The 25,376-nt window shown below is 31.6% G+C and overlaps 1 protein-coding gene across 1 annotated transcript; it reads right to left on the bottom strand.

Moving 5' to 3' along the window:
* Positions 1-744: 744 nt before the first annotated feature.
* LOC127735113 (zinc transporter 5-like) lies at positions 745-25,376 on the bottom strand. The gene is made up of 16 exons (XM_052245201.1): positions 25,139-25,376; positions 23,349-23,471; positions 22,541-22,607; positions 22,100-22,185; positions 21,519-21,606; positions 20,329-20,416; positions 19,801-19,877; positions 18,647-18,817; positions 17,507-17,786; positions 16,828-17,036; positions 14,983-15,140; positions 13,848-13,977; positions 12,775-12,922; positions 7,051-7,277; positions 5,080-5,208; positions 745-3,807 (listed from the first exon to the last, which is right to left on the bottom strand). Exons 1-16 carry the CDS (start codon positions 25,195-25,197, stop codon positions 3,643-3,645), a joined length of 2,205 nt encoding a protein of 734 aa, XP_052101161.1. The 5' UTR covers positions 25,198-25,376; the 3' UTR covers positions 745-3,642.

The following is a 25,376-nucleotide window of genomic DNA, read 5'->3' as shown; positions in this document are numbered from 1 at the left end:
AAATTTAATTCAAATTAGTTGAGTGATTTCTGAGAAGTTGTTTGAAAAAGTGAACACCAATGCCAGATCCCAAGTGATGACAATAGCTAACAAAACCAATGAAAAGCTGTGCCATGAGCGCATGATACACCCGTCGCTTTTTCAAAGAATAAAGTTCCATAACTCCTCAATGTCACTCAGAAATTTATAAAAAACTGAAGGGAGGTTATTTTAATAGATATAAACCAGTCACCAAAGTTTCATGAAAACTGCTCAAAGCACCTTTGAGTTATTGTCTGAAAACTGGAAAATACTCTGAAACGTAAAATCTAAAATTTATAAAAATCGAAAGGGAGCTCACGTCAATAGATATAAACAATTCACCATAGCTTCATGAAAACTGCTCAAAGCATTTTTGAGTTATTGTCCGAGATGTTGACGAAGGACGGACGGAGGGACGGACAACGGTATACCATAATATGTCCCGTAAATGAAGAGAGAATGGAAACAGAGAATGTGTCAAAGAGTCAACAACCCGAAAAAAGAGCAGAAAACAGCCCAAGGCAATCAATGGGTCTTCAATGCAGCCAGAAAATCCTGCACTAAGAGGTGGGCTTCAGTTGGCCCCTACACAATTGTGTATACTAGTTCACCAAAATAGATGCCACACTAAACTTCGAAACATGAAAATGAATCAAAATTTAAAAAATTTAACAAGACTAAAATAGGCTAGAGGCTCGTAAGTTTCTTAGATAGAATGAAAGCTGTATATGCAAAAAATATTTATTTTGATTTGGTATGTTCAGTTTAAAAATAACATTATTCCTGACAAAATAAATTATAATAAAATCAGATCTACATTGTTTTAAAGCATATTTTAAAAGATACTAATATACACTTATATAAATGTAAATTAATGACAGGTAAATATTTTATCGCCAATGGCATTTTTGTAACAAACATGTAATTCCAACCAGTTTCAGATATTGTTTTCAAAATAGATTTGAATAAGTTCCCAATATTGGTCCCCAATAATCATAAAATATGATTCAAATATCTAACAACAGTTACAAAAATATAATGTAAACTTTTGAACCTAATATTTTACTACCTATAACTTCTGTCTACTGAACATTTAAAGTAGTATACTGTAAATTCAGAAATTATTGCAAGCATTTATTATTGTGATTTTCAAGAATTGACAAAAATTGGAAATTAATTAATGCAATTTTAGGTAAATCTGCATAAAGATACATGTATCAGATATCAGAATGTGAGTTCTTATTATTGTAACTTACCAAGTTGCATTATTTACATTTATAAAAACCTCACAATAATTTCTGAATTTACAGTAGTACTTGCACATAAATTATTCAAATTATTCCTAATTGGCACTTTAATAAATAGAAACGATATAAAAGCAATTGTTTTATTCCAACACCAGAGTACAACTCTTTGCCATTATCATATTCTCACTAGCTTGAAAAAGTTAAACAAATAATTAATACATAAAAAAATCACAATTATTCCTTGAAAACAAAATGGTATTGACATTTTGTTTTTGAAATAATGAATTTAATAACAACTCTTTAAATTATTATAGTACTACTTTGTTCAAGGGCAAAAAAAAATTGTGAGTATTGACACTGAAATCCAAAGCTACTTTAATATTAATCCGCTTTCCCAATAATTTAATATTTACAGGACTATTCCATGAATTCTGGTGCATATTATCCAAATTAGAAAATGGAATATTTCATTCTACTACCTTGCTACTGCAATAAAGGGTTTTTTCTTTCACTTTTTCAAATTCACAAATATTCTTGCTACAACCTTTTATAAGATAGTCTTTTTGATGTCTGAGTTCTACAAATCTTCCAAAAAAGTTATTAGTAAACTGTTGACACAGAGATATGTCTTGCCTTTATGTAATTTTGATAGTATAATGCAAATGTTGAAATTTAAATGGCAATACTTTAACTGTAAACTTAACTATGCACATCATTCAAAGTCATTTAAGAGATAACTGTATTGTATTTGAAGCTTTGCGGACGTCCATCGGTAGTTTTACTGTCCCAAATTTAGTTTACCTGGCGACGAGTAGCGGAGACAGGTAAACAGGTATTTGCGACAGTAAAACTACCAATGGATGTCCACAAAGCTTCAAATATAATATGGTTATCTCTATTCTAATGCAAAACAAGTACATAATTCAATTTCAATCATTATTTCAGTGTAAAATTTTCATTAAAGAAAATTCCACGAAAAGATGTTATCTTCTTTGGCCCCTAAACTAGGTGACGTCATAGGTATGCTTCCGACGTCAAACGTAAACACCAGGCGTTTTCTGGCTTCTTGACCGCTTCAGAATGTAATAAAATTTGATAAAAAGAAGATTTCTAGGTGCAACATGTGATTTTTTTGCTTATTATTGTAGAAATTACATGTCAATACATTCCGCAATTCAAAATGTCGGCTTCCTTAGTTACAGACAAGGAGATAGAGAATTTTACGCTTACTGTCATCCAATCAGAACCATTGATACAAAATAATTGCATTAGAATTTTCCATAACTGAGGGTGCAGGGCCAAATAACCTCCATTGAAATTAGATGTGCCAATGCTAATACAACTGATACCAGATATCATTGACTTACCACATGTGGTTCCCCTTAAACTGACCTAATCACAAATTCATACATTATTGACGCCGCTGTCAAAAACAGCATGCCTAAGTCCTGCGTTTTTTTCTTTGTTGAGGCCAGACAAAAACCTTATTTCATATGTATTGGTTAATCTAATTGCTATACAAAGTCTGACCATATTTATCTGGGTTCATTTGTTAATTAGTAAATGGTTGCTCATTATGTTTTTAATGATTTAATTTTGAAGATTTATAGAACTTAAACAGATTATACATCAAAAGTGTGAAAATATTTTGCACAATTCAGGCAAAATTGTACATTTACAGGCAATTCTAAGTAACAGTGTCCCCTTACTTTGGTTACAGTTAACACAGAATAATATAACACTGATATTTGGTTTAAATACAAATAATTACGTCATTTTCAGTTTTATTAAAAGCCAACAAATTAAGAAAGCATTAACATGGGAGGAGAAAAATACATATATAAATAAGAAGATCCAATGAGACTACTCTCCATCCAAGTCACAATGTATAAAAAGTTTACAATTATATGTCAAGGTACGGCCTTCAAAACGGAGCCTAAACTCAATTTTCAAGTGTTCGTCAAACATCATGTGTATGCAAAATCAAACTCACAGATCAGCTGGTGATTAAGAGCTTGACATATGGGGTGGACCACAATGTGTTTTCTTGTTTTAATTGTGTTGTTGGGTTTCTATATCATTGATGTATGTCTCAAGTCTTCTTTTATTCATATCACTATTACTTTTTTTAATGGAATTCACTTTTAAATACCATTATTTTTTTATCAATCCCAACATGGTCATATTTTAAAAATACAATATATCTTTTAAAACTCAACAGTCCACATTATAACATCCCTGCTATCATCCCTGCATTGGAAATATTCTTCATTATGAATTTACTAATATTGTTTTTTATGATTCCACAGGAGACTTACGACCAATCTTATATTTGAGGCTTAAATTCAATCCCTGTACCATTGTAATTGAAATTTTATATATCTTTTACAGGTTGACCATTTTGAAAGAATTTTGAGTTTCCAAAGTCATTATAACTGTCACAATTAGCACCAAGTCCTGATAAGTGGAAGTAATATGTTTCTTTCTCCACCTGTACTGTTACAGTGTTAATGTTAATCTCTTTGAATAAATTTGTTACCTGAAAAATAGGAATCATATGTGTGTCCTTTATTTATATATATGTAAATACATAACAGTAATGAACAAAGAATATGTGTGTCCTTTATTTATATATATGTAAATACACAACAGTAATGAAAATGCCAAATCCATATAAAATTAACAAAAAAGTCGCTGTAAGTCAATATGCAAAATCATTATCCAAAAAAGTATATTTTGAAATATTCAAGCAAACATATTTCATATGATGAAGAAATAATCTTTCAATCAATTTAATTGAGGTTTGGAGCTGGCATGTCAGTAACTGCTAGTAGTCCTTTGTTCATTTATGTATCATTGTCATTTTGCTTTGTTTCTTTTGTTACCTATTCTGACATCGGACTCGGACTTCTTTTAAACTGAGTTTTACTGTGCGTATTGATTTGTGTTTCTTTTTTCTACATTGACTAGAAGTATGGGGAGGGTTGAGGTCTCACAAAACATGTTTAACCCCGCCGCATTTTTGTGCCTGTCCCAAGTCAGGAGCCTCTGGCCTTTGTTAGTCTTGCATGTTTTTTTAATTTTAGTTCATTTATTTGTTTTGGAGTTTAGTGTGACGTCCATTTTCACTGAACTAGCACACAATGTTATTTAGGGGCCAGCTGAGGACCACCTCCGGGTGCGGGATTTTCTCGCTGCATTGAAGACCCATTGGTGGCCTTTGGCTGTTGTCTGCTCTTTGGTCGGGTTGTTGTCTCTTTGACATATTCTCCATTTCCATTCTCAATTTTATATTATTCCATTGTTGGTAATATTAGTCTTATGCCTAAAATACATGACTGATTTTTCTATTTCAAAATATGTATGAGTATTGCCGGTTTTCCTGCCGAAGGTCATGGTTTTCTCCAGGGACACCTGCTTCAGCCTCCAATAAAAACTGACCTCCAGGAGTTAGCCAATAGTGCGGAAAGTGGCGTTAAGAACCAAGAATCAATCAATCATATTACTTGGAAATTGTTATTTCTTATTGTGTTTTAGGACCATGAAAAAATATGGCATTGATGGCAGATCTCTATAGTGTGGCCTTAATCTATTCACATTTTGTCTATACTCAAGGCAATTTAAGCCTTGGCATATAGAGTGTGGACTCTTGGCTATCATTGATGGACCTATGTTCACCTCAAAACATCATTTTGGTTTAAATTAATGTTAGATTGCTGCCTTATCTACATTTTCTCCACATTTGTATAAGATTTAAGAACCACTCCACCTAAGAATCATGCAGAATGTATAAGGTCTAATTACTACTTACATATGCAATTATTTTTTGTTCACTAGCATCTGGTACAACATGTATATGTACTGTGCCATAAATTTTATCAGCTGTGTGCTGCCAGAAATGTGGTTCTCTGTAAGCCAGTATGCCTTCTATATTAAGCACCTAAAATCATTAAAATATACGTCCTGTGTGAATGGTGATACAACAGTTCTGATAAAATATTTTGCCTTCAAGTTTGAAAATCAAGAAAGATATTTATTTACTGTTACTCATTTATAATAATGACCAATTGATACATGGCAACTGTGTTTTGTGTCAAATGCTTTTATAAATCCTTATTTTTTTCATGGTGTATCCTGTGAATGGCAGCTAGTTTTAAATACAAAACTACTTTATAAAAGCAACATTAAAATAAACTGCTTCGCTGAGCGCAGCTAGATACGCCCGCAGAGGTCCAACCCTGAACAGTTGGGGCAAAAATGGACACAATATTCAAGCTTGATTCAGGTCTGAATTTGGATTGTAATTAAATATTTGACATATTATAGGTTTCTGAATAAATGTAGTCAAAGATCTTGAAATTGGTTATATGAATTGAATATGCAATTAAAGATTTCTTGCTGTTGTGCAATACTTAGTAAACCTGTTGTCAGACTATAAACAAATAAAGTTCAATTAATTCTCAATGTCATATTAGAAATTTATGAAAATAAAAAGGGAGCTTACAACAATAGATATAAACAATTCACCAAAGTTTCATGAGAATTGGTGACAGCATTTTTGAGTTATTGTTCGAAAACTGGAAAATCACCCCTTTTTTTAATGAATAAAACCCCATAACTCAGAAATGTAAAATTTATAAAATTCTAAAGGGAGCTTACATCAATACATACAAACAATTCACCAAAGTTTCATAAGAATTGCTGAAAGCATTTTAGAGTTTTTGTCCGAAAACTGGAAAATCCTCCCTTTTTTTATGAATTAAACCCTGTAACTTGGAAACGTAAAATCTAAAATTTATAAAAATCAAAAGGGAGCTCATGTCAATAGATATAAACAATTCACCACAATTTCTTGCAAGTTGGTGAAAGCATTCTTGACTTTTTGTCCGAAAACTGGAAAATCCCCCTTTTTTTAATGAATAAAACCCCATAACTCGGAAACGTAAAATCTAAATTTTATAAAAAATGAGAGGGAGCTCACGTCAATAGATATAAACAATTCACCAAAGTTTTATGCAAATTGGTTAAAGCATTTTTGAGTTAATGTCTGACATGTTGACGACGGACGGACAGACAGATGGACAGACGGACGGACGGACAGAGGTATACCATAATTCGTCCCGTAAACGGGCGTATAAAAATATATGGGTAATAACATGTATTAGAGTTAACACAAAAGTTTTTGTTGAAGTGCCTGTTTTTTTGCATGTAATGATTTGTGACCATAGTTTTACTTTGGAGATAATGTTGGCAGTTTGTCTTAAATAGCATTGCCCTCTTTGTAAACTTAATTTTTATACTATACTTATTTATAATTTGTACATAATCAGGCCGTTAGTTTTCTTGTTTGAATTGTTTTACATTTTTTTCATTTCGGGGCCTTTTATAGCCTACTATTAGGTATGGGTTTTGCTAATTGTTGAAGGCAGTATGGTGACCTATCGTTGTTAACTTCTATATCATTTGGTCTCTGGTGGAGAGTTGTCTCATTGGCAATCATACCACATCTTCTTATTTTCATATTATCAGGTTTTTTATGTACCCGTCGTAGGTGATGGGGACATCAAGTGTTTGTTACCCATGACCGTCCGTCCTTTTGTTCTTCTGTCCGTCAGTCCGTCCCATTTTTGCTTGTTTGAAGCTTGAGCGGGGGCATTTGTGTTCTCAGAAACATTCTTCTTTAATTTCAGTATGGTTTTGTTCTGAGGTAAAGAGTGGCACATAACTGATTCAGTACTAAATCATCTAGATTTTAAAATTTGTAATGTTTAACGATTCAAACCTTCTGTAAGACTCTGTTGATATCTGAATCTTCATCGCTCGGAGAACGGAGCAATAAAATCATAGATGTTTCTTTTAGCAGCGGAAGAACACTCAGCAATATCATTGTAGCAATAAATAATGAACATATGGGATCAGCTATATTCCAGCCAAAATTTTCTATCAGTACAGTAGATATGATCACTCCCACACTGCCTAGTGTATCAGCCAAAATATGTAGAAATACACCTGAAATTTAATACACAAATGAATTACAGAATCTGAAGGAAAATTTCAACATTTTTTATGTAGGAGAAGTGTTAAGAGCATCTTTTAACATATATTATGAAGTATCACAATATCATTTGAATAAATAATTAATAGTCAACTGTAAGGCTATTCTAAATTTTTCTTGTTTTTTTATGTTTTATATGGGGGATATGGACCAGATGGATAAGATGCAATAACCAGGTTTATGTCAAACTAAAGAGGTGTTGAATAAGCAGTTAAATACTGTGGTACTGTAAATTCAGAAATTATTGCGTGCATTTATTATTGTGATTTTTGTCATTTCAGACTAAAATGCGATTTTAATTTTTGAGATATTGAGAAAAATTCTGTTTAATTCATATAAAAAATTTCAAAATGCGAGTTTAAATTATTGCGATTATAACCCTGTCGCATTTTTCGCAATAATAAATACATCGCAATAATTTCTGAATTTACAGTAAATTATGTACCCAGTAGTAGTTTCTTGCATTTGCATTCAGAAAGACATTATAAAATCAACCAAAATCAAAGTATATTTATGAAATGCTTAAAAGTGACCTTTCAATGCGTCCTTAGTCAATACAATTTTACCAGATCAATAAAACCATGGCTATAGTTGTATGAAATTTAATATATTGTTGTCACATGAGTAATATGTACATTCACCAAATATTTCTTTTGATTCCTAAAAATAAATTCTGTATATATTACTTTTTCTTCATCTTTAGATTAATTAAATGTTATAAAATTATTTTACATGTATTCCATTCCATATAAATGAAAAAAAGATGAACAGCTAAACATCTTTGGAATTTTAGATATCCATAAGTTTTCATAAGAGCATGAAATTAAACTTGCATCAGTGCTGAATTATAAAATGGAAATTGTCACCAAAAAATTATATGAAAAAGGAAGGGATAAACAGGGAAATGAACGGTAGCTCTTTGGGGCTCCAGCTCCCCTTTGAAAACTGCCTCCGGTCACCACTTAAAGCAAATTTTTACGTATTTATGTTTAACAATAAACCTGTGTTAAAGGTCACAGATTGTTTTAAATGAGACCTCAGTTCGCAAGGCCAACTGCTAAACCCCCAAAAGTTGCATGTCTGATTTGACCATGTTGGAGCCACCACTTGACTAGGTGCAGAATGAAACCAAGACATGTTTTGCAAATTCCACTTATCCACTCCCTCTCTTATAACACATAAAATTATTAATAAATGTGTTTTAATAACAAATTCTCTTCCATTTTTGATCTTAAGATGAAATGTAAGGTTGGAATCTTGTCTCTTTTTGATCTCTTTTTATAGGAGCTACCTGGTATTTAAAATCTGTCTGTAGTTTTCTGGTGCAGCTGCATCATAAATGGAGAAAAATTGAAGATATAAATGGTAACATGTGATTTGATGGTTTAGATATCTTGACCTTTGACTTAGTATAATGTCAAGTGTTACAATGATTTGTATCCTTGACTTTGTCCTCTGACTATAAAAATTACTAGGGTTTATGGCCTAGTCATTGCAAAGTTTCATGAAGATTGGAAGAAGAAAAGTTAGCTCAGTTCTGACTAGAAAACATAATAAGAAACTGACTTAACTTTATCTTCTCCACAATGGTGAGGAAAAAAAAAGACTAAATACTATACTGTGGATTCATTTATTTTCGTGGGTACCAATTTTCGTGGATTAAGGAAAACTTGCATGTTCGTGGATATTTAATTTCGTGGTTTTGCTGAAGTCTGCATACAAGCCTATAGAAAATTTGTTAATTGTTGAACATTTAATTTCGTGGTTCAACAATAACTACGAACTCCACGAAAATTGGTATCCAACAAATAATAATGAATTCACAGTATATTACTAAGCTTTATGGAATCAGTAAAATTTGTGCGTAAATCCATTCTGTATTGTATAATTTAACTGTACATAACTATATCAATTAAAACATATGAAGAACAAAATAATTGCATCAAAATGTCAATAAAGTCATGACCATAACAAACACCATTACAAATTTAAAAACAAACAAGAAGTTGTATAATGGCTCTCAACCAAAAAGCATGATATAGCATTAAAAGATGTGTTAGTTTTATATTCATATCAAAGCTGTTGCCAAATTTAAGCCATGGATTCATACATCTCAAGTGCATAGTAGATTTGCAGAATTTTTTTATTTGCAGGTTAATACTTTGGGTAACGGGTCAAGGTCACTAAATTATGTTATCAGAACCGTGTTTAAATGGGAAACCCGTCTAAACAAATACCTGTATTAAATAATAAAATGCTCCGCTGGGGCGCAGCTTGATACGACCACAGAGGTCGAAACCCTGAACAGTTGGGGCAAGTATGGACACAACATTCAAGCTTGATACAGCACTGAATTTGGATTGTAATTAAATATTTGACACAGAATGAAAGTGGTCTAAGAACTTAAAAATTTTTAATTTACCTATTCAAACCATATCATTATTATTTGCTTTTATATATAAATCAGAAACAACCAATTTAAAATGGAAAATTTTAAAGAAAAAAAAGGAAAAAAATAATCCCCCCAAATTTTATGAACCCCCTTATGATTCATCACCCCCAAACTCAATCTCAGCCTTCCCTTTGTGGTATTGTACCTTGCAGTACAATTTCAGAGAGATCCATACACTTGAACACAAGTTATTGTCTGGAAACTAGAAAAATGCTTGTTTTTTGGCCCCTTTTTGGCCCCAAATTCCTAAACTATTAAGGCAATTACCCCTAAACTCAAACCCAGCTTTCCCTTTGTGATATGGAACCTTGCAGTACAATTTCATAAAGATCCATACACTTACACACAAGTTATTGTCCTGAAACTAGAAAAATGCTTGTTTTGTGGCCCTTTTATGGCCCCTAATCCCTAAAATTTTGAGGGAATTACCCCCAAAATCAATCCCAGCCTTCCCTTTGTGGTATGGTACCTTGCAGTACAATTTCAGAGAGATCCATACACTTGAACACAAGTTATTGTCTGGAAACTAGAAAAATGCTTATTTTTGGTCCCTTTTTGGCCCCTTATTCCTAAACTTTTTGGGCAATTAACCCCAAACTCAATTCTAGCTTTCCCTTTGTGATATGGAACCTTGTAGTACAATTTCATAAAGATCCATACACTTACACACAAGTTATTGTCATGAAACTAGAAAAATGCTTGTTTTTTGCCCCTTTTTGGCCCCTAATTCCTAAAATTTGGAGGCAATTACCCCCAAAATCAATCCCAGCGTTCCCTTTGTGATATGGAACCTTGTGATACAATCTCAGAGAGATCCATACACTTACACACAAGTTACTGTCATGAAACTAGAAAAATGCTTGTTTTTTGCCCCTTTTTGGCACCTAATTCCTAAAATTTGGAGGCAATTACCCCCAAAATCAATCCCAGCATTCCCTTTGCGATATGGAACCTTGTGGTACAATGTCAGAGAGATCCATACACTTACACACAAGTTATGTCTGGAAGTTACAAAAATGCTTATTTTTGGCCCCTAATTCCTTAACTGTTGGTACCATAACCCCCAAAATCAATCCCCACCTTCCTTTTGTGGTATTGAACCTTATGGTAAAATTTCATAGAGATCCATTCACTTAAACTAAAGTTAGAGTGCGAAAACTAATGTGTCTTCGGACGACAACGACGACGACAACAACGACGCCAACGTCGTACCAATATACGACCACAAAAATTTTTTTGCGGTCGTATAAAAACCTGTCTAATCAGAACCCTGTATCAATGGGAAACCTGCTTTAACACAACTCTGAATCAACAGTAAACCTGTCTAAACAAAGCTCTGTATTAACCAGAAACCAGTCTGAACAGAACCCTGTTTCAATGGGAAACCTGTCTAAATGAAACCCTGTATTGACAGGAAACCTGTCTAAATAAAACCCTGTAGTTATCAGAAACATGTCTAACGAAAACCTGTATCAATGGGAAACCTGTCTACACAGAACTCTGTATCAATGGGAAACCTGTCTAAACAAAACCCTGAATCAATGGAAACCTGTCTAGACAAAACCCTGTATTAATAGGAAACCTGTTTAAACAAAATCCTATATAAATAGGAAACCTGTCTAAACGAAACCCTGTGTTAACAGGAAACCTGTCTTTTTTTAAATCCAGTATTAACCAGAAACATGTCAAACGAAACCCTGTATCAATGGGAAACCTGTCTTAACAAAACACAACATTAACCAGAAACCTGTCTAAACAGAACCCTGAATCAACAGGAAACCTGTCTACACAATACCCTGTATTAACCAGAAACCTGTCTAAACAGAACCCTGAATCAACAGGAAACCTGTCTACACAAAACCCTATATCAACCAGAAACCTGTCTAAACACAACCATGAATTAACAGGAAACTTAGCAACACAAAACCCTGTATCAATGGGAAACCTGCTTAAAAGAACTCTATATTAACAGGAAATCAATCCAAACTGCTCTTGTATCAGGACATGTGTTCATTCAACCTGGGTAAACTGAACACCTGACTAAACTGACAAAGTCTTCAGTCTGGGTTTTTAGACAGTTTTAATTGTAATATCTTTTTCAAAATTATTTTAGGTCACTTCAAATCAAACAGATCAATTGTTTCAGTTCAAAATGTATCATTTACTAGTGATTGGATTAGTGAGATTGACCCAAGGGGTTTAATGAGCAGGGAATAAAGACATGTTAAACTCACTACTAATGTAAGCTCCACATTTAGATATAGAAGAACCTGCAATGTTTATTCAAGAGACAGAAAGAATGAAACAGATAGATAAAATAAAGGAAGAAGGAAAGAAATATATATTTATTTATAGAACTAAAGTTTCAAGAAGTGCTATTAATTAAAATTATAAAAGTGTCAATCAATTAAGACTGAAACACTTTTTCACAGGTGTTTGATGTTTAATTTTATTGGAACATCTATAGAAGACAAGTATTGCAAGATACATTATTTAGAATCAGAATGAACTGCAAATGCCATTGGTTTTTTTCTACTCACAAGAACATAATCTGCACTTACAGATCAAAAAGATAACCAAAGCCATTCAAACATATCTGAGGCTCTCACAACTGATTACTTCTGAAGGACTCAATTATTGGAACTCACTTTGTTGGCATTGTACATTTGACAATAAATATTCATCCATAACTTTACATTTAACTGAAAGGTTGAAAGCTGAACTTTATATCGATCCTCAATACGAGAACTCTACTCTATTCAACTTAACCTGGAAGTCTGCTTTTGCAGTTCACATTTCCACCCACAAATTTTGTCATTTTCTGCAGGTCAAATAGTTGAGACAAAGTTCATGTGTTGTGCATGGAACATTGTTAATTTCAGAAAATATACAATATTGGCATTCCCAACTTTTGGTTCTGAACATTCCTTATGAAGTGTATCCCAGAAATGATTTTTGATATTCAATCAATTTCACTTAAAAAAAATGACTTAACCTACCTTCCATGTTTGTGTTGTGGCCTCCATGGGAATGACCATGTCCTCCACCCCCGTGACTATGTCCATGTCCTCCATGGCTATGCCCATGTGCACCTCTGAAGGCCACAATACCAATTAAATTAACCAAAAGACCCATTACAGACACAGCCTGAAAGTATTCAAATCTTACAGTTAGCAAACTTATATAATTTTTTTAAAAAGGGGACATTAAAATTTTTAAATGGCAGTAAAAAATGAATAAAAATATATTTCATGATTAGACAAAATTTAGTTTCAAAGACATGCAAAGCAGTCCTAAAAACATCCTACTAATTCTGGTCCAAGTTATAATTTCTTGGAAATACAGTTTTGGAAAAAAAAATGTTGTAAAGATAGTCAACTCCACCATTTGTCCACAACATGAACAATATATTTAAAGAATTAAATTGTTTTCTGGAAAGTGTCTCAGCATAAGAACAAATTGCCTAAGAAAAACAACATATAAGTGACTTATACATGCAAAATGTTCAGAAAATACACTCATTTTTCTAGATGCCATTGATTATTCTTTTGATATGTGTCTACCAAAAACAAAGGCACTTGTCTCTGATTTTTTTTACCTTTATACTTTAATATAGCATGTGCCTGTGACCAAATGTACTAATCTTGTGCATTGAAAAAACATGTGTATTTTATTGCTTGTTGGTTGAAATCTGCTACAAAGTTCTGCTTTTAATCACAGCAGTGTTAATACGTCTGTGAGAGCAATTCTTTTACAGTTTATTTTACTGATTAGAATTTGACTCAACAAAAAAATCAATATAAAGACTTAAATGTGTTTTTACTAAATTAAAAATTGTCTGTATCTTTTTATTACACAGATCCACATAAAAAGGGGCACCGGAAGGTGGTATGCAAAAAAAAAAAACTTAGTCTGACCACAAAACATTAAGCAACCAACAATCAATCAATCTATTTTATCATCATTCATGATATCAAGAATATGAAAGTGAATTGTTTAACATCATATTTTTTTTTTTTATAAATTTTTCTTTCAAGAAAGGTTTTACTTTTAATAATGACAAATAACTCACAAACAATCTTTCTGTGTGTATCTCTGGTGGGTGAAATAATCTAGCTAGTCCTTCTGTGAAGACAAATATACCAATCACAACCAAGAACAGACCATTAATAAAGCCTGATAAAACTTCTACTCTGTCATAGCTACAAATAACAACAGTTTAAACAATCAAAAATGAAATGAACTATTATTCTGCTATTTTTGCAGTGTCAAAGCTAGCTATAATAGATGCAATGACCAAGAAACAGTCCTACTTGCCAGCCAATTCCATTCAACACCCATTGTAAGAAATTGCAATGATTGGACATAGTAAGTACCTCAATCCTGATTGCCATGTTTTTTTGGGGGAAAAAAAACTCACTGAGTATTGCATTATAATCCATGGGGCCATCCAAGTTACTGCTTTAATGACCACAGGTGATACAGGCCAATAATCACTTATCACTTTTACTTGTGTTCAAATTTCCTAGGAGATAATTTATTAAGATAGCTTTTTTCAGAAAAAAAAAACATCGCTAATTTGGATGTAAATAAAAAAAAAATGTGTCCATGTTAATATATGGCAATTTTTCTATTTATAAAGGGACTTAACTCAAGAACAGTGAAATTGACGCCACCTAAATTCAAACTTGATCTGTGGTTGGTGGTAATAAGCATTGTGTATAAGTTTCATAACATTTGGTTGAGGAAACTAAAGTTAGAGAACGGAAAACAATATCTGGATATATGTACAGACATATGTACACACGGACAAGGGGGAATAATAAAAATAATAAATATTTTCATTTTAAATTGGTTTTCAGATGAACAATTGATGTAACATTGGAAATTAAATTCATCATCCTAGATGGCACTTCAGTAATTAATAAACCAAGTATATTTCTAATGTGTTGCCTACAATTTCCTTTAATGCAAAAAAGTAAAATGAGCAGTTAGGGCTGTTCCATTAAAACAACATATATGGTACCCAGGGAAAATGGAGTAACCACCTATTGAGGTTTTTTTTAAACTTCTCTTACACTTTCACTGTAGTGTACAAAAAATATCACTCACCCATAGATGAGATTTTGAAGTGCCTTCCCTGGGTCTCATACATGTTTTTTATAGAACAGACCTTATATCATTAACATTTCTTATAAACAGCCTACCCATAAGAAAATATTCTCGTGGCTTTCCATCTACTCATGATGGCTGCATATAACCCCATAACTAATGCTGAACAATCGAATAACATATGGAAGCCATCTGATATCAGGCCTAAACTATTGGTCCACACACCATATACAAGTTCAACAAATGTAAAACACTGTAAAATATAACATGTTAATATAATACCACCATATCAGGCCTAAAGTATTGGTCCAAACACCATATACAAGTTCAACAAATGTAAAACACTGTAAAATATAACATGTTAATATAATACCACCATATCAGGCCTAAACTATTGGTCCAAACACCATATACAAGTTCAACAAATGTTAAACACTGTAAAATATAACATGTTAATATAATACTACCATATCAGGCCTAAACTATTGGTCCAAACACCATATACAAGTTCAACAAATGTAAAACACTGTAAAATATAACATGTTAATATAATACCACCATATCAGGCCTAAACTATCGGTCCACACACCATATACAAGTTCAACAAATGTTAAACACTGTAAAATATAACATGTTAATATAATACCACCATATCAGGCCTAAACTATCGGTCCACACACCATATACAAGTTCAACAAAAGTAAAACACTGTAATCATGGTAATATATAACATGTTAACATAATTAAAATCTTTATAATATTAGGAAACACTTTTGTACGCGATTCGGATAAATTTTGTGACAAGCAACTAATATAATATAAATAGACTTTTCACTGCTACCTTCAAAAACATATATTCATTTGTTGAATCTAAAAATCAAATGGTGGTAAAATATTGAGAAAAAAAAAACATGTTAAAATTTAGATGGGATTAAATGCACAATATGAAATTATATACTTAGAAAATTCAATTCATGATTTGCGCTGTGTCGGATAGAAATCGACCTTATGCAAATCAATATTAATGCACCTGTTAACTTATTTCCGGTTGAAAAAATCTCAATGCAAAGTCTGTAACTGTTTAAAAATTGAGTTGATATAAAAACCAAACAAAACAGACCAAAATTTATCTTTTATTTCGTATTTGAAGGTTCCAAAATCAAGCAAAGTCTTGTACATGTACATGTATATGTGCACTTGCATAAGGTCGATTTCTATCCGACGCTGCTCATTTTTTGTTTTGAAACATATACATTCAAGTTTTGTAAATGTCAATCCATTCCAAATCAGCACACTGCATTGACATACATTTGTATAATGTTATTACACAAATTATGAAGGTGTACAGACTTACAATACAGCAGCGTGAATAAGGTTTGAAATCTGAAATGCTGTCATGTCAAACCACTGTAATTTATATCAGTAAAACAGGTATATGATAAATAGTTGTAAAAAACATTGTAATATTTTAAAAATTGTAAAGTAACTTAAACATCCAAAGTCAGAACACATCAAATGTAACAACACAATTAGCTATTCAAAGCTAAAGTAGCAGAATTGGTTCTTTTTTTCTTAAGTACCATCCTTTTAAGAAATGTATAAAATGCACTTAGTACAATTAGTATATGAACAATAGTACCAATATTGCTATGAATCTTGTTTTGTTTGTTGTGTCTATGTCTATTTCAATGGTTTTTAAAGTCCCCATCTTTTCACTCGTATAAATTAATGGTCAGTGCAGAATTTTGACATCACATCTCCATCATATACCAGTGAATGGACTAAATACATATATCAATCATCAACCAAGGTCACATTTCTCTTCATTCATTCTCTATTCTCTCCATTCTATATAAATTTGTTTTGTAATGGAAATAAAAGAAGCTGTTTTAAACTATTATATCTATTATACTTTTTCATTTATCTAAGACTATCCTTACCAAATTTATACATAGGAAATAAAATATTCTCCGGGAGTCTGATTCTTCATATATTTGTTTCAGTCCATTTTTAAGTATGGTGATTACTGAATGTGATGTTTTAGATATTGCATCACCAGTAAAACTATACAAAGGTAATCCAGTTGCTGAGTAGCCAATAAAACTTCCACCTTTTGTCCCTTTACTGGGCCATGCTAGCATATTGGTGGCTGAAAAAAAATAAACAGACATTCTATAGACAGTTCTAGGAAAACAGTTTTTTACAATTTCAATTAAAATTCCCATTTCAAACAAATACATATTATTGTTAATACTTTTATCTCAAATCTGTTTCACTATTCCCCTTAACAAAAAAAAAAACCACCGCCACAAAGACAGTAATTACATCAGGTAAAATTGGCTGTTTCAATTTAGTCTGACCTCTACTTTTAATACTGCTAGAGTTTAAACAAGCAACAATAAATTATGCATTCTAATGCATTCGTTTGTGAAGACTTTTTTGATTGGAGGAATCATAAATTTGACTGTTTTTAGCTAAAGATAACTAAGCTATTTTGAATTTTGTAATTAATTGGTTTGCAATTTTTTCAATAAAAAACAAAATAAATACCATTTTTACAAATACACATGATTCATACAAAAGAAACGAAGAATAAATGCATTAAAAATAAAATCTTACCTAACATGAATACTGCTAAACTGAATACAACTCCCCCAGACAAAACATGATCATTTGAAATAATCTCTTTAATGGTGGTGATTTTAGAAACTAATGGATGATTCCAAGTTAAAGCAAGAAATAAAGCTGAGAGAAATATTGCATATGCCCCATACACTGCAGTCTTTGGTGGCTGTAGGTGGTTAATAACAACTGCTTCTATATAGAAGTCTATCACAAGCACAAATAATATCACAAGAAATAGTGGGAAAAGGAGGTATAACCAAGAATCTATGTCACTCTACAATGAAAAAATAAAAGTTAATAAATTTGAAAAATAGACCAATTTTAAGGACTATTCCATTAACATAGATGTGGGAAGGTAGGAATATTTTTTTCATGAGTCGCAAGTCATTTATGATTCAGTGTCCATTTGATGTATGCAAAATTCAATAAAGAAGGGTCTTCTACATCATTTGGTCTCTGGTGGAGAGTTGTCTCGTGGACAGTCATACCACATATTCTTATTTTTATAATGTAGGATGGGGTGTGATCTTTAATGTATATTCCTACCCCCATATCCAATATAATGGAATAGCCGTTAGAATACGTCAACAAATGCATGGTTTTGATTTTCAATACATGTATTTCAGAGATATTTTTTAGTCCAGCTGTAATTTATATTTATATAATGTTGAAGTCACTCAACTGTATTAACTAATTAAGGCCTACATGCCTGAAGTATTTGTTGACCATAAATTTTCTTTTGTGACCTAAATTTTATTGTCCCATATAGTAATGGTACAATTTTAAAAAATGAATGCATAGGGGTGGTCAATATACAAGTTTTCAATTTCTATTTTATGAATGAACTACCACGGTTGACCTTTGGTCGTTCTGGGAATACACGTCATTAAGACATTATGGCATGAAGATATTTTCTTTTAACGTCAAATTTTTCTAGGGAAAAGCACGTTAGAAGATCAAGTATCACCTATATACTGATTTCACATAATGTTAAAGATAATATTTTTTATTACAGTATGTATAAATGGGAAGTGTTTAGTGTCTTGCTTCATACAAAAACTTCTTTTAACTAACATCTAAACTGATCTTTTATTTACAGCAAATCTGATCAACAGAAAATTCTTATTTAATTACCTCTTTGGTCATTGCAATGAACATTGCCCATGGGAACATAATAAATGCTTGTATAAATGTAGACATAGCATGAAGACGTTTAGAACCACCAACATCTACAGATAATTTCTTTGAGGCACTGTTGTATCCAATTTGTAGGAATAAGGTGATTGACAGTAGGACGACTCCACCCTATCAAAAATAATAATATGAAAATATAAGATTTAAACTTTTCCCTGCATTTTATAATCATGTTAAATAGCACATCAGAGATGCTTTATAGATCTATATCAATTCAAGTGGTACATATGATCAAGAAACTCATAGACAACAACATACCAAAAAGGTATGAATTTTAATGGTTTCAACCGGGGAAACACACCCATTTACAATTTCTTCTAATTACGGATATGTACAAATTTGACAAGTGCAATAAATAGTAAGAACATCTGCTTTCATTATTTTATTTTGTCATATGAATAAAAGCAGATCTGAGCTATATGTCAACGAGACAGCAATGCAACATAAACAAGGAAAAGACTTTTTCTGTATAGAAACATGTTCTGGTGATTGTTGACTTTATTATTATACATGTACAAGAAAAAACTTATAAACCACTAAATTTAGTGTTTTCATCATTAATTATAAATATTGATTTTGTTGAAGCTAATTTTGAGCAAATCCTCATTAAATTGTGACATTAGCAAGTTAATTTTCTCCTTTTTCATCACTTTTAGAGATCTTGCTGAGATTTTCTATTGTTCAGGTTACCAATTAATCTTTTATGATACTCTGCTGTATTTTCAAGGCACCAGTCTTGTTTTGCATAAAAGATATATCAATTGACCATTTACAAACTAATTGTATTTGAGGAAGTTTGCTTATCTTGTTTTTGACTTTGTGTCAGATATTCAGAATCCTCTGGTTTTACCCATGTGGTGCCATTAAAAAATTTCGTCTGCTAACCCCTTCTTTCTTTTTCATAATTTTATAACATATGGTTTAAAAAGCCATATTTGAAAATATTATAAAATCCTTGTTATTTTTTTCATCCTTTTTAAGCTACCGATTTTAAATGTATGAGAAGTCTAGAGAGAATCCTTTCCCTCAAAATTTTCAATGGAAACAAATTGAAACAGAGTCGCAAACATCCTCAAAAACAGTTATGCACTTACCTTATGGTCTGACCATCCAATGGAATTTATTATATGATAAAATACATGTGTAAATACATTGCTGTGTTTGTGATTTCCTGAAAACTTGTTAAGGCATGTTGTTTTTAAGTATATTAATGCATGCAACCCCTCTCTCACACCCTGAACATAAGCATCTAAAAATCCATTAATGTTCTCCAACATAAAGATTCTTCACTTGTTTTAGATTGACTTGCTATATACAAAATTGATCTGTTTTTTTATAATTAGTACATTGTATAAGACAGTAAGCATCAAGCTATGAAATGAATAAATTAATTACTATTTTCATACTTTTATAAGACTTAAGTTTCCTACAAACAGCATGTATCTTTGATAGAAAATTTCTACTTCAAATTAGTTTTATTTTAACTAAATATCAAATAAACATTCTAAAAAAGTTTGAATAAACAAACATTTCAACTAAGAAAATATTTATTCTAAATTCTGGTCAAATCCTGTATCTTATCCTAGATAACTAAACATCTCATAGTGTGTTAACAAGGATACCATCATGATCATGGTGACTGTGCTCTTCATCATGATCGAATAACAACAGCGTCAAAATGGCAATCAGGAAAAACACAGCTCCTCTAGACTGTAAAATATAGAAAATAATGATAAACAAGAATATGTCCATAGTACACTGATGCCCCACTCGCACTATCATTTTCTATGTCCAGTGGACCGTGAAATTGGGGTCAAAACTCTAATTTGGCATTAAAATTAGAATGATCATATCATAGGAAACATGTGTACTAAGTTTCAAGTTGATTGGACTTCAACTTCATCAAAAACTACCTTGACCAAAAACTTTAACCTGAAGCGGGACTGACAGACGTACGAACGAACGAACGGACTCACAGACCGAAAAACATAATGCCCCCTCTACTATCGTAGGTGGGGCATTAAAACAACAAGGTCAAAATGACAACCACCTCCACTAGACTGTTATATATGAAAAATAAAGGTTATAAAAGAAACAATTCTGGTTTTAATTTTCAGAAATTTTTTACAAAAGATTTCCTTTGACCTGTTGACAAAATATAAAAATATCAAGAAATTTGAAACACACAATTTACAGGAATAATTTCATTGGATTTATGGCAGTTTAACAAATGCTAATTTTGATCATTAAGAAGCTTGATTTCTCACTACAAATACAATGTGATTAAAATGTTCCGTGATGAGTTAACTCCCTTATGTGTTCTGTACCCCCTTAAATGAGTGTTGAAATCAATATCATTAGGATGATAAAACTTAGTAATGTGGCTTTACCTTTAATTTACCTAAGATATTTTGTTTTCAACCCCTCAATGGTTTTTGGTAATACTTTACAATAGTTTTATATGTATCTTGGATTCTGTTAATTCAAAGAAAGCCATGACTATATAGATCTCTGATTCTGGCAATTTTTATCATGTTTTTCAACAGCTGAATTTCAATTTCATTAACAATTAATAAATTATTGTAACAAAGAGAATAATCCTTAAGGTGCAATGATTACTAAACAGAAAAAATTATTGAAAATCTGTTTCTACAACTTTAGAATTTTTTTTACTTTAAATTTTTTTAATTAGAATATATGTTCCTAAACTTTTTTACCAAATTACAATATTACGGTGTGCTGGGGATTAGAAATTTATGATACTAGTAATCAAATAATCAAGACTCTTCCGTATAAAATAACCAGTAATTACCTTTGCTGGGCCCCCTCCATTTGCTGTAAATAGAGCACTGGCACCAGAGATGATAACTAGATCACTATGTTCAAACAAAAGTATTGTCCTGAAAATATAGTACAAAATATTGCATGAAAATTTTATTACGTTAACAACAAATCTTACAAATTAATTTTAAACACATTTGAATATTCTGTTGATTTGAACAAAAGATATATGTATGTCCCTGGCAGTTATATCTGCTCTTCAACATTTGTATGCTTTGAATTTTCAAACATTTTGTTCTCCAGCATTTCTTTGATGTGCAGGAGTGCACCAAATTTAAAGGTTTTTTTTTTTTTTATGTGCACATTCCCAAACAGTAATTTTGCCTATGTACAGTTTCCCTTGGAAAAGGGGGGTTATTTTTACTGTGTGCACATCCAAAACAGTAATTTTCTCTCAGCACAGTTTCACACAGGAAAAAGGGAATATTCTAGTTATTTTATTGGTGGTTAATATTGCAAAATCAATAAAAATGTTTATTCCTTTTTTTTTTAAAGTAAAAATATTCTAAATTGTTTTTGTGAACTGTATGTAGTGTAAATGCAGATTCCTACCTTAAAGGTCCACATAATGTCAACCCAAAAAGCCACAATAGACTCAGAAATGCACCAAAAACTGCATGTTTTCCTATTCTAAACCACTGAAAATAAAAATGAAATAATATGAACTAGTATTAATCTATTCAAAAACAGTCATGAATCCGATTTAGATTCAAAAGAGATTATTGATATATCTTTCCTTGTCATTGGTTGATATTGACTGTAAGAAATACACATTTTAAAGAAAAGAAAGTTAATTCTCAAATGAGGGATTGTAAAATAATGAAAAGATAAAATATTGATGTGTCTTAAAGCTTGGCACTAATAGTTGGGTTTATGAGACAGAATCCACACACTTTTGTCAAAAATTTCCACCAATCCTCCCTTAGACATAAAATAAGAATCTTGTCTAGTATTTGAAATTTAAATTTAAATGCACTTTCAAGTTAATCATACCTGGGATTTTGATAATCTTTTACTTGATGAAAATGGCTTTTGTAATATAAGTAGTGGTAGTGAACTCCTGAAAAGAAATATATACAAAATACATCAATATCATTTATAATATGAAGAATGGTTAAAATGGCATTATTGGAAACCGAATTAATAATTTTGCATTTATAACAGGAAGAAAGGTTATAAATGTTATTATCAAAAATTGAATTGATAATTTTGCTTTGTCCAGATTACTCCAAAAGTTATGGTAATTCAATATTTACATGTTTATGTGCCTACCCAAACCGTAAATTCATATGTTGTCAAATTCTAGAATTTAATTGAAATACTACCTTTGCCAAACATTATTTAAATTGTATGAGTATGAAAAATAGATAATGTTAACGTTGGCTGAACGTATCAAACAGCACAAAAACCAAATAAAAGCACGGAACCCCTTATGGAGCAAAATATATGGTTAATGCATAGACTTTTTACATGTCCCACTCCAAATGTTGCCTAGCTTGGGGCCCCAAGCCCTTTCTTTTTCAAAATCCTGGATCCCCATCTGGTCTGTCAGAAACAGAGCTGGGAGGCAGAAGTAATCATATAGTTTCTTTACAATGCAGAGACTTTAGATTATGTTTGATGTTTTTGTTGTGTTGCTGAATCTCTGATACATGTACTATCTTTTTCCTTGTAATGTTTCATATCTAAGTCCAATTTCTTTTATTGATTATCTAATGCATTGTATAATCAATTTTAAAATACAATTCAATGTATATTGAGTTATGTGCACTTAATTATAATCAGACGTTATTATCCTTACCCTGTTTTGATGATAAACAGAAACTGCACCACTGGGATGATCTTCAGTAAATCATAAGACAAGAAAAGACCTGCAGCTCGAAGGAACTTTGACACAGCTAAAATAATCACATACTTCATCCAACTGTAACAGAAAATATCATGCTTTAAATAATTTGATATTAATCATGTTAATAGAATTATTTTACTTTACTAGAATTTGAAAGATACAGAGATTGAATAAGGGTTTGCATATTTTCATCAAACAAATAAAACACTTCCAAGTTTTTACTCTTAATTTGCAGGACTATTTTAATGAACAATGCCACACACTAGAGCATTGTTAATCAATGGTTAATTCGGTGCTGATCTGAGAGTACAGGTAGACTGAGCTGATATGTCTAAGTATGTGACATCAAACAATCTTTTTGAAATTGTTTCTTAAGCCTACATTTGTAATTTTTCATGTATGCAGCTAATAAATTTTGGTGACCTGTGAGTATTGATGCAGTGGATTTTTCATAAAAATATTTATAGATTATCAATAGTTTTTTCAAGGCAATGTCTTCGCGTACCCGCATGAGGGTACGAATAGTCAAATTACCATTCATTGGCTACGCGTACCCACATCCAGTTTTATAATAAAATGCCATCGGATCGGGAATGAAACGTGAAATATATACGGAAATTATCGATAATATCGGGATTTCGTGTAGAACGAGTGAAGAGTATGAAAAATAATATTTGCAAATTTAAAGAATAAAATTTTACTGATTTTGAAAAATACCCATATGAGATTTAAAAATAAGTCAGTTTAGGTTCTTTTAAAATATATATCTAAATAAAATAGATTATCTATACATATATAATGGTTTATAATGACCTATAATGGTTTACTTTTATAAATTGTTACTTGGATGGAGAGTTGTCTCAATGGCACTCATACCACATCTTCCTATATCTATATATATATAACACATCATTTAGTTTATTCATCATACATAATTTTGTTCATTTTAACCTATATATGAACACCTGAAATATTTTATTATATTTCAGGTGCAACAGTAGAAGTAGTAAAAGATGAAGCGTGGAAGCAACTTAAAATTCGGATCAACTGAAGAAGAGAATCATGCGAATGGATATGTATCATTTGTCAAAAAAACCTACACGATCATGACTCTTTGGCCTGTGATTGTGGTTTTGACTGGCAACATTTGAAATGTGCGGGGTTGAAATATGTGCCAAAACAATCATATTGGATATGTAAAATTTGTTCCAAATCTTAATTAGTTACATGAATCTTTTATAATTGGTTTAATTTGACATTATTACTTGCTTCTTTAATTTTTATATAGACAACCAAGCTTTAGTTTTAAGATATTTAACAATTTCAGTTTCTGTTTCACATTTTACTAAAAGATTATTTTTAAATCTCATATGGGTAATTTTCAAAATCAGTAAAATTTTATTCTTTAAATTTGCAAATATTATTTTTCATACTTTTCACTCGTCCCCATATTACATGTATTATCGATAATTTCCGTATATATTTCACGTTTCATTACCGATCCGATGGCATTTTATCATAAAACCGGATGTGGGTACGCATAGCCTATGAATGGCAATTTGACTATTCATACCAGCATGCGGCTACGCGCAGACACTGCCTTTTTTCAAACAAAAGGGTGTTTGTCAGCTACAATCTCATGGAATCGACTTGGTGCCAGATTGTTTTGGGACTAGAAGAACCCGATATCATTCTGTATACTCCATTTTTTCTATCTCCAGCTCTTAGAGCATTCCTTATACCTTGAAGAAGTGTTGTAGATTGCGTGTTTTGGCAGACCACTGCCATAAGATTCCACCATGACGGGTAATTTTCATTCAAGGCAGTAATGCCAATCAAGTCATTGTTATTTTTGTACTTCTTTCAATTGGTATGTAAATCATGAGTCTCTACAGTAATTTAAAACTGCAAATCTGTGATAGAAATATGTTTTATGTTACATGTCACCAATCTTTAGCTTAGAACCGGAACCGGAATTGA

The sequence above is a fragment of the Mytilus californianus genome, unplaced genomic scaffold (genome assembly GCF_021869535.1).
Source record: "Mytilus californianus isolate M0D057914Y unplaced genomic scaffold, xbMytCali1.0.p SCAF_3, whole genome shotgun sequence".
In the NCBI taxonomy this organism is placed as follows: domain Eukaryota; kingdom Metazoa; phylum Mollusca; class Bivalvia; order Mytilida; family Mytilidae; genus Mytilus; species Mytilus californianus.
Note: the sequence above shows the minus strand (reverse complement) of the source record. Positions and strands in the feature narration are given on the sequence as shown.

Coding starts and splice junctions, on each gene's coding strand:
- LOC127735113 (XM_052245201.1), bottom strand. CDS start 25,197: ATGGTGGAATCTTATGGCAGTGGTCTGCCAAAACACGCAATCTACAAC. Junction 17,787..18,646: donor TCATTGCAATGACCAAAGAG/GTAATTAAATAA, acceptor TTTTCATTGTAG/AGTGACATAGATTCTTGGTT. Junction 3,808..5,079: donor AACAAAAAATAATTGCATAT/GTAAGTAGTAAT, acceptor CCTATTTTTCAG/GTAACAAATTTATTCAAAGA.